The sequence below is a fragment of the Siphateles boraxobius genome, unplaced genomic scaffold, assembly GCF_051911475.1.
Source record: "Siphateles boraxobius isolate OS27281-9 unplaced genomic scaffold, OSU_SipBor_1 25, whole genome shotgun sequence".
Lineage (NCBI taxonomy): Eukaryota > Metazoa > Chordata > Actinopteri > Cypriniformes > Leuciscidae > Siphateles > Siphateles boraxobius.
The window spans coordinates 33,533,428-33,544,544 of NW_027508866.1; the positions used below are offsets into that span (position 1 = coordinate 33,533,428).

Here is an 11,117-nt window from a genome sequence, read left to right on the forward strand (position 1 = left end):
TCAGGAAACCTGCATGCGATGGCGAGAGACCTCCTCTTATGGGCACAAACCAACCTGAGCTCTCTGAGAGCAGCGCATATACCGGGTCATCCAGAATGTGGGCGCGGATATGCTTTCACGGGGCAACACTCCCCTCGGCGAGTGGTCCCTGAACCCACAGACGGTCAGTCTGATATGGAAGGTGTTTGGCGAGGCCGAAGTCGACCTGTTCGCCTCGAGAATCAACACCCACTGCAAATTGTTCTTCTCGAAGGACAGGGACGCGCTGGCCCATGTCTGGCCCAACCGTCCCCTTTATGCCTTTCCCCCCGTCTCGATGATTCCACAAGTCATCAAACGGGTCAGAGAGAGCGGGTGCCCAGTCCTTCTGGTGGCCCCTCTCTGGAAAACCAGACCGTGGTTCCCGGAACTGGTTCAGTTATCGGACACAATCCCATGGCCTGTCCCACTGAGGAAAGACCTCCTCACACAGGCGAACGGGACATTGTGGCATCCGAGACCCGATTTATGGGCCCTCCATGTGTGGCCCCTCAACGGGTACCCAAAGACCTTCCTGAGAAGGTCTTAAGCACTATATCTGAAGCCAGGGCCCCGTCGACTCGGCGCCTTTACGCTTCGAAATGGTCGGGTTTTTCCAGCTGGTGCTCGAAAAATCAGGCTGACCCAGAGTCATGTGAGATATCTGTAGTTCTCTCATTCTTACAGGAGCTGCTGGATGCGGGTCGCTCCCCGTCCACGCTCAAAGTGTATGTGGCAGCCATAGCAGCACATCATGTTCTGGTGGCTGGCCAGTCACTAGGAAGAAACGACCTGGTCGTCAGATTCCTTAAAGGTGCTAGGAGAATGAACCCCTCCAGACCTCCATCTGTGCCATCTTGGGACCTCTCCACGGTCCTAGGGGCTCTGAAAGGTCCACCTTTCGAACCGCTCCAATCGGTTGATCTAAAACCCCTCTCGCTGAAGACCGCTCTCCTTATGGCTTTGGCATCTATCAAGCGAGTGGGAGATCTGCAGGCACTCTCTGTGAGCCCTGCATGTTTGGAGTGGGGTCCAGATGACTCCAGAGTCATCCTCAAGCCCAGACATGGTTACGTTCCTAAAGTGCTCTCAACACCGTTCAGAGCACAGGTGGTGACGTTATCAGCCCTCCCTCCTTCTGCAGAGGATGGAGAGGTTAATCTTCTCTGCCCTGTCAGAGCGCTGAGAATCTATCTGGAGCGTTCTGCGTCTTTTAGACAATCAGAACAGCTTTTTGTCTGCTTTGGTGGTAGATCCAAGGGGGATCCAGTCACTAAGCAAAGACTGTCTAGATGGATAGTGGATGCTATTTCTATGGCTTATACCGCAGCGGGTCAAGTTTGCCCTATAGGCGTCAAGGCCCATTCAACCAGAGGTATGGCCTCGTCATGGGCTTGGTCATCTGGCATTCCCATTAGTGATATTTGTGATGCGGCCGGCTGGTCCTCGCCTTCCACATTTATGAGTTTTTATAATATGGAAGTGCCTTCCCTGCAGGCGAAGGTGCTTTCGGTATGATTAAGACCCGTTGGTGGCCGGTCTTGTCATATATTACTGTGCACAATCACATTCACATATATACATGAAACCCGCTGCTGGCCGGTTGTAGTTCATACATAAACCCGCTGTGGCTGGTTATATTTATATATATATAAACCCGCTTTGGGCCGGTTATATGACATATACAAAACCCGCTTTGGCCGGTTATATGACATATATAAATTCCATACATATATAAAACCCGCTTCGCCCGGTTATATTCCATAACAGATATCAACCCGCTTTAGCTGGTTAAGATTTCATATATAAACCCACTTGACTGGGTATATGTTCGTATACTAATAACCCCGACAGAGTCTGGGTTCATTGGTGTAGTATATTGGGTATTTCTACTGATGTATACTACGGAGATCTGACGGTGTCTGGTCTATTTTTACATAAATTATGCGGTTATGGCTTGTTCTGTACGCTCAGGGGTCCTGAGTTGCAGTGACAGCCAGTTACTCAGTGCGGCGTTTTGCATGGCGTCCCCACTGCGTATAGCTACGCAATACGAAGTGACCGTTCGAAAGGGAACTACTCGGTTACTCACGTAACCTCAGTTCCCTGAGTTAGGGAACGAGTATTGCGTAGCCAGCCGCACTATGGTAACATGGCAAGTTGTCGCTTCAGTCGTTAAACCTGCTATAATGGCGAATTCGGGGGCTATTATAGACTGAGGTCACGCCCCCTTGGCGGGCTCTGACGTGTATGACGCAGAGTGATCTCATTGGTTGCACGTCAGAGGCGCCTGCGCCATTGGATGTGCAGTTGCCGCAGCGCAGCCTATGAGCGAGCCAGACGCTCATGTTCTAGCTGTGCAGCTGCAAATGCGCTTTACATAAAGGCTTCAGTAAATCGAGGAAAAGGAGTTTCCCCCACTGCGTATAGCTACGCAATACTCGTTCCCTAACTCAGGGAACTGAGGTTACGTGAGTAACCGAGTAGTTTTCGTTCGCAGTTCTGACACATATCTCTCGTGGGGGCGGGGCTAGTAGCAGTGTGTTCTCATTGGCTACTGAGTTTTTGATTCACAAATCTTACCCTGCGCATGCGATTCTTTGTCATCATTTTACCTTCATACATAAGTGGAAAAAAATCATGCTTTTGTCAATCAAAATGAAGTCGAATGAGTCGTATTTATGAGATGAAAAGCTTAAATTTTGACAGTCATAATTACGAGATATATATTTCAATTTAATTTTGACTATCTCATAATTTTGATTTATTCATAATTTCGTATGTCATATATAACAACATACATACATAACCTTTTATCTCATAATTGACTTCTCATAATTTGACACAATTTCGACTTTTTATGTCACAATGCTTTAATATAATTCAGTATGTCAGCATCGGGTCATTTTCCATGACAGCCAAAAGTTTTACCAATCAAATTATTCATGTTTCGTGAAAGGCAGAAACTTGTAGGCCTACGAGCTCACGAGACAACAAAACAAAAAATCCAAAACCGTTGAAGAGCCTGGAAAACGCGCGCGGCACATGAGGACTCCAAACCTGAGGTAAGACGAATAATATAAATGGCTTTTAAAGGTTATGGAAACATAAAAATGTTATTTAACATTTATGAGTAAAAGTGCGGTAATATTTACATTTGTTTGACGAATTTCCGGTGGCGGAATTCAATGAGCGACATTTTTCCCAAAGCAAATTTCGCAACGGAACGTACGTTACCTGAACAGGCCTATTCAGTAAAACATTGCTATTCAGTACAATGGATTAGTTGAAACAAGTATTATATTTTCTCCTTCTCTTTATAATACTTTTGAGTTTGGTAGATGCTTTACATTAAAACGTTTGTATCAAAAACATTTCGGCAACTATGTTGTACAACGTGCACGTGGTAATGCGGTAAAACGTCGCTAGGGGGCGTGCAACATCAAATAAATACGTCAAATTGAATAAAACGTTCTCAACCTTTTCCATTTTTAATAATCTTCAATTTATTTATACCATCAAAAAGCATAAAAATACTAAACTACATAATATATAATACTATAAACTCCACAGCCTTCGATGTGTTAACGTTTTTTATTAAAACAAATTTATTATGCTAAAAACAAGCACTAATGATGGAATAAATAAAAGCAAAATTAATCAACTGTACAAGACAAAATCATTTCAAGAAATCATGGTCCCAATGTAAGTTACCTAGAGTATTTCATCATCATGTCCTTGTATGTAAAATCAGATTAAAGTCAAAGTGGATTCATTGTTGAAAATTTATCATCCATCAATCAAGATTAAAGTTCCAGCTCAGCTGGTTTGGAAATGAGGTATATTGAGTCGTTTTGACATGTAACAAAATATTCTTCTTTTTAAAAAACAAAATAAAACAAGCCACAAAAAAAAAAAAAGTAAAAATGCACACATCATGGAGCCAGAAGGAACACAAACCAGTAGAGAATCTATGGACAAACCAAGCACCTGCACTATAACCATACAACAACCTTTGCGAAGTAGTTAGCAAAACAACTAGTAGACTCATTGAATTAAATAATAAGAGATTTAAAACGAAGATGATCACAGCAGCAAATCCACCTTTCATCTTGACAAATCTATGCAGTGCATTGACTCTTGTTACTGTTAAACTAACGCTGTGTGTCGTGCAGGAGTTTGCTGGAGCGAGGCTGCAGGTGTCTCACAGGATCAGGTCAGTCTTTCGGCCTCAGTTCACCAGCACAGTGACGTCTGCAAACACCCACTCCAGGTGAGAAGATGAAGAACAGGGTGAAGCTCTACTTGAAGAACAGGAATGGTTTGTTGAGTGGGACGCTTTTCCTCATTGGTCTGTGACAGTGACGTGTTTAAAATATGTGGGAGCAAACTAGTCAGCTTTAGTCATCCAAGTCCTGAGAAGATGATTCTACTTTGCTTTTCTTTGTGGGTGGAGAACCATCTTCACTTTCCTAAAACACAACCAGACATAACATATAGTCATTTTCTGACCCTCAAATCATTTCCAGTTTCTTCTGTTTTGAAGGCAAGTGATGCTTTCACCTGAGTGTTTGTCGAGGTGTCTGATGGGGCGTCCTTCTCCTCTAATAACTGAGAATCTTTTTTACTTGTTGAGGTCTCTGAAGGGGTGGAGTTACAATTCCCTGTAAAAATAAAACACAACTGTGATACGTTACATTAATTTCAGCTGGTAGAACTCAAAATACAGCGTTTCAAACACCATTTATAACAGGGATTCTCAACTCTGCTGAATTTACCTCCAACCTTGATTAAACTCAGCTTTCTGCAACTTTCTAGTAATCCTGAAGACTTAAACTGCGCCTGAAATCGCCCCCTATACCCTCATTCACTAATCCCTACATTACTCCACTAATAGTCCAGTTGAAGGAGTGAATGAAATCGAGTGGGTGAATTCGGACACTGAGGCGCCGGAAGGGCTGCTGCTTTTGCATAGATTGTGCTTGTGGTCTAATAATCATTTGAAACTTAGCAAACTGGCAGCTCCAGTAGTAATGAAAAGATTTATCTTCAACTCTGTTAAGGAAATTAGCATGTATAACCTTAATTAAACAGTTTAATAAAAAAGAAAATACCTGTTTGATATTACGCTGTAGCCACATTGGACCAGCGGTTTGGAAAATGTATGGATGCGGGAATTCATTCGGCATGACCCTCACAGTGCATTATGGGTATTCTCTAGCTGTTGCGTGTACATTGGTTGTACACTCATTATTGGGGTGCATTATGGGATTGAATGAGTGCACTTGTCTTGATAACATCCACTATGGTTTCGGACACCACTAAATTGCTGTCCCCTCAAATAGTGCCCTATTTAAGGGTATAAGGGGCGATTTCAGACACAGCCATTGATTAGCTTGCTCAGGTGCGTTTGATAAGGATTGCAGCTTAAACTCTGCTGGAAAGTGGACCTCGAGGACAAGAGGTGCAAACCCCTAATCTATTCGAATAAAGTCAAACTCCTTAATATTATGTGAACACAACATTAGAAAGCCTTAATAGATTTATTTGTGCAAGCATGAGATTTGTTTGTGTGATCGCAGTGGTTTTTCGCACCTTTGTCAGGGGATGGTGCATGTTCTGCCTTGCACTTGTTTCCATCAGCGTGAGCAGCAGTGGCCTCTGGTGTCGGGCTCGTGCTACAGCTGTTCTCCATCTTCACCGGAGAGGAATCGGCTATCGAGCTCTGATTACTGTTCTCATCTATAAGGGAAACCGCAGCTTGACATTTAAGGGTCAGTACTGTCAAATTATGTTATGCACATCCTTAAAATCTTGGCTTGGTTAAGAGACTCTTCCTCTGACTGACCGTGCATGTCCATCATTCCCGGAGAGGAACTGTTCTCTGGAGTCGTCAACTCCGATCCGTATTTCTCCTCTCTGCCCTTCTTCTTTTTGTTCTTCTGTAGAGCAAACAAGAGGCCAGACAAAATATCAATGAACTACATCTTAATAAAAGGAAACTATACACAATATTCGCACACTTACATCGTCTGACTTCGGTTCAGTCACTGGAACCCATTTGAAGATGCGCAGGGAAGTGTCTCCAACCGTCACCCATTTTTTCTCCCTGTGAATCGTTAAAGCAAAGATCTGAAGCGCGGAAAGAAGTACTTCAATGCCTAAATGGCTATTTGGCTACTGGTTAACAATATCCAATAGCTTACTGAGTGACATCAGCGGAAAAGGAAAATCATTTAAGAGGAACTCACATTCAGATTTAAAAAGGCAAATATTTTCATTGGAATGATGTGCATAATAAGACCAGGAATTCTTGTGAAAAATGTAAATGGGTCATTACTAATTTTGCGTTGCCTTTAAGTAAAATACACTTAAATGAACCTGACATTTTTGCAACGGAAGTAATGTTAAAATAGCATACCATATAATATTTGATGAAAAAAGGGCCATATGCAGCACAAATAATACCATATAAAATGAAATTAGATAATTAAAAAAACAGCACATTAAAGTCATATCCAATAAAGAGATAAATAGTGTAATCAAAATGCCTGTGATTACATTATTGTACAAGAAAAACAAGGTAAAATGTGCTTCATATCATCAAATCCTTGCACTCCAAATATTATTTTCTTATTAAATGAAAAAAAACAGGCAAATATTAGTTTATATGTAAAATGTTTAAATGTAACAATCTTACAAAATACGTCTTTTACATGTTTAATGTTGATAATGAAATATCAGGCATGCAGTGCTAACTTCCCTGTCCCAGCCCCCACAGCGCTCCATGTGTTCAGTTTTATTTGATGTAAAGAGACTCAGAGCTGCATTTCAACTCACAGTGTTACAGCGACTGTGACTCTCTCGTGCACAGGTGAGTTTGTCTAGTCTTTCATCCCCCAAAACGCACAGATGTTACACATTCACAGTGCGCCAAACTGCATTGAGAAATGGCTTCATGTGACTGCAACGAAATGGCTTCTGGGTTCAACCCACTTCATCTCCATCAGAAACCTTTGAAATCCTCCCCAAAACATTCATTTTTAGTGTATGGTGTCGGGTGCGCGCACAGCACCTGGCGTGCGCTCGAGTTCACTTGGAAATTGCGCTCAAAAATGACCCATATAATTTCGCTCTCTGTCCTTCTCGTTTGTTCTTTCTGTCTCCTCCCCCACAAGCGCATTTTGTTCTCTCCGGTGGAACAAACAGGGCTTTTCCCGCGATCTTACCATTTTCGCACTTTATCAATAGCGGCCATAACGCGTTTGATGTCATCTTTGGCTCTGCTCCGGGTCTCCGCGCGCACTGACCTGCCAGACATTCCCGCCACTTGATAATATTTTTAAGCTCGCCGGCAGTTCACACATACACGCGCACACACACACACTCGCATACAATGAACGCTGGGGCCGGGAGCGCGCCTGCGCCAAATACACAACGAGCGAGCCCTACAAAACTCGATTCTAAGTCTTTTGTTCTTTTGGCGTGTTGTGCAATAATTAACGAACACTTGTAAACGTCCTTTTTAGTGTATGGGTTTGTTTGTCCGTTGGTAGCTAATTTTGTACGTTTATAAAACACTGAATGAAAACGTGATTTTTAGTTCAATATTTCATAACGACGTTACTATTTACTATTTCAATATTAAAATCCATGTTAATATCCATAGACATTTTATATGTCTATATAAGACTTTAAACAATCATAACAATTATTGATATTGTCAATAACTTTTCACAGTATTAAATTAAAATAGGCTACTAAATACTATAAATAAATCCCTAATAATATTTTATTTTATATTACTACTAATCAATTTTAATTATACTAATCAATATGAATTATTATATAATGCAATATTATATGAATACTAAACAAATAATAGCAAAATTAATGTTTTGTTACACACAGCAATCGTTAAATTACCGGTAAATATGTTTACTTAAAAAAGTGAAGACATATATATATATATAATCTTTTTCTTTTTTATTCAATCCTAATTTATTACGTAACTGATTTAAATAGTTTTTTTTTTATCATGGAAAATTATAGTGAATAATATTCAGTGATTGAGATAAAACAAGTAAAAAGTTTATCAATGAATATTTGCATATGCTGTTAATTTAAGTACATTTTAAAACTAAATAATCAGACAGAGAACTAATAAAGACATTTATTAAAGTATTACTGAAGTCATCTGTGGAGGCGATTATTTTAAATGAATAGACAGCCTAGACTAACAGCAAGGACAGACTATTGCTAAATATTATAAATGTTTATAAAGGTTGTCACAAATGGGTGCTTAGTTTTATGAATATGCAGTAGCAACTATTGTTTACATCAGAATAAATATTATGAATATTAACTATGTGACTTTGATGTCAAAACTACATAGTGAATATCCACTTGTTTAAGAGACGTTAGCTGATACTGTAACAGAATTATGATTGTTCTTCTCACTGTCCTCATCTTCCATTTTCTTTCCAAGAAGTTTCATGTAGATTTTCTTGAGGGATCCACTGAACACAGGGCTAGAAAAATAATAAACGATGGGATTGACCACGCTGTTAAAGTAGGTAAAGCAAACAGTAGTGTAAAAAGCCACATTTGCATCACTGAAAAAGTGGCACTCGTTATGCCAGCTCTTCAGCACCCACACTGCGATACGAGAGACGTTGCTTGGGAAGAAACATATAATAAAAACCAGAGCAACTGCTAAAATAAACTGCACTGCCCTCTTGATTTTGCCCTTTTTGTCCAGTGTCTTATTCTTCAGTTGCCATGTAATACAAGCTGTACAATAGACAACAATGCATGAGGGCACAAAGAACTGGATAACGTAGTATGAATTGTGCCAGTCGGACAATGCATTCTGTCCCAAACATATGTTGAAGCTCTCGCACTGTGTGCGGTTGTTTCGATAATAGAAATGTTTGTCAGTTAACAGGTAGGCAGTCATGGCTATGATGAGACCCCACAGGCCAAAAGAGACCCATAGGGCGTAGCGCAGACCCATGCGGTTGATGCGGTTGAGAGGGTGGACGATCTTCAGGTATCGATCAACAGCGACAGCAGTGAGGAAGAATATACCAGCAGCTCTGTTGGTGGCCAGAAGAAACAGCAAAATACGGCAGAAAGCGTCTCCGTAGACCCAGTCCTTGCCCCTGCGGTAGTAGTCAGCCCTGAAAGGAAGGCAGAAAAGGACCACAGAATCCGCCAGAGCCAGGTGAGCTAGATAAATAGAATTGGGCTTCCAGGTGTCCATGTGGTAGAAGAACATCGAGAGGGCGAGGACATTCCCCATAAGGCCAAGAATGAATTCGAAGAATAGTATAGGAGGTAGGACTTCGTCCAAGATGGGTGCATCGAAAGCGCAGCACTTCGAGGAGTTATCCATGATTCTTATTCTGCTGTAAAACGAGCCGAGAGTCGGAGAACTTCAGATCTTTATTGTTTGGTCTCAGTACTGAATATGCCAATGATTCCCCCAAGACTTGGTCTTAAAGATGTTTGCTCCAGAGGCGTGGCTATATGTGGACAAGGGTGGGCAGTGCCCATCCAATTGGAAATCAGTCAAATTATTGTTTTAGCTTAGATTGGCTTTTATATTTCTTTCAAATTTTTTATTGGCTATTTAGGTCTCAAGCGTAGAAGAGGCGTAGTCGGGAACCTAAACAGTCACTGTGGGTACAGAACCTTTTCATTCAAACAGTGCAGGTAGACGGTGCATTTATTTTAAAACCTACGTAATTTACACACCTATTTTTGTTGAACCATGTCTAAACTTGTAGATAAAATCTTTCTTCTTTCATTTGATTTTAGTTGTGTACTATGTTTGGGCTCATATGAGGATATTCTTATGTAGCTGAATTGTGCATTACCACAGCAGTGGCATAAGCGTCATTAACCCTTCAATTGGTATTGCTATGGACAGTTGTTCTTAGTTGAAAGAGGGAAAAGAATCCTTCCAGCACGGATATTTTTTAAGTTAATTTATTTAAAGTTACAATAAGCTACATAATGTTTTATTTTGTGAGATTGTGATGTAATCAGTGCCAGTGTCAGTGCTGGAGATTTTGCTTCATCTGTGGCAGATGGTTGGGTAAGTTACTCTGAAAAATCCATTACAGATTACTATTTACTTTTCTGAAATAGTAGTATTATTGCTTATGTCATTGAAGACACATTACTAGCAATTTAACTTTTAAATAAAACCCCTACTAACAATTTTATACTAGAGGGAAAACAGCTTTTACTGTAAAAGCAGTGTCAATGATTGTATTTTCTTGTATATGCATGTGTTCAGATGTATATGTGTGTTCCTGAGATGAGTTTCATGGTCTGTTAAAATTTTTGAGCCTACAGAGAAGGGATGCTCTGATTCGATTTTTTTTGTAGCCAATACAACTTACTGATTTCTAGTCATCTGAATCAGTCGATATAAATTCCGAAACATATTTTTAAGCTTTTAACATAAGTGCTATCATAACCGGTTATTTGTGAGCTCATGATCACTGTCAACTGAATTAAAGTAATACCAGCTGTTGCATAGTTTTTTTTGATAATGATATTGTAGATTATTTGATAATCAAATAAACAATCACAAAAATATTTGTTTTAGTTTAATAACTTTTAATAAACCCAATAAAAAATTGTGTGATGCGATGCCCATATATTCAAGCATTGCATTGTAATTTCATTGTGATGTGTTCCTCATCTGTCATACTGTCTGCATGTGACTGTCCTAGGAACAAAATTATTTAATAGAAGACAATGTTTTTTCCTGGCAAAATGTTATTGAATTTTTTTTCTTAACAAGCATACATGAATTTATTTGCCCACCTCACATATCCAGATGCCCACCCCCGGGAGTCATCCTCGTAACATCACTGGTTTGCTCACATGCAAAGGGTGTAGCTGTAAGCATCTGCATGGACAACAACCCCAGGTGTGGATGGTAAATGGTCTCAAGGGGCATTTGTGCCTCTTATAGAGTTAATAATCATATGTGATCTGTTCATGTTTTTCACACCTTTTTCAGGGGATGGCGTATATTCTCCTTTCCAATTGTTTTACGTCAGTGTGAGCAGGAGCGATGG

General features: G+C 40.5%; 2 protein-coding genes across 2 annotated transcripts; both read right to left on the reverse strand.

The window, feature by feature from the left end:
• Positions 1-3,506: 3,506 nt before the first annotated feature.
• LOC143750535 (B-cell CLL/lymphoma 7 protein family member A-like) lies at positions 3,507-7,423 on the reverse strand. The gene is made up of 6 exons (XM_077243662.1): positions 7,248-7,423; positions 6,046-6,127; positions 5,867-5,960; positions 5,614-5,760; positions 4,582-4,682; positions 3,507-4,490 (listed from the first exon to the last, which is right to left on the reverse strand). The coding sequence occupies exons 1-6, from the start codon at positions 7,337-7,339 to the stop codon at positions 4,419-4,421; spliced, it is 588 nt and encodes a 195-aa protein (XP_077099777.1). The 5' UTR covers positions 7,340-7,423; the 3' UTR covers positions 3,507-4,418.
• Positions 7,424-8,428: 1,005 nt separating this feature from the next.
• LOC143750534 (hydroxycarboxylic acid receptor 2-like) lies at positions 8,429-9,415 on the reverse strand. Its single transcript, XM_077243661.1, has one exon. It carries the CDS (start codon positions 9,413-9,415, stop codon positions 8,429-8,431), a length of 987 nt encoding a protein of 328 aa, XP_077099776.1.
• Positions 9,416-11,117: the final 1,702 nt, after the last annotated feature.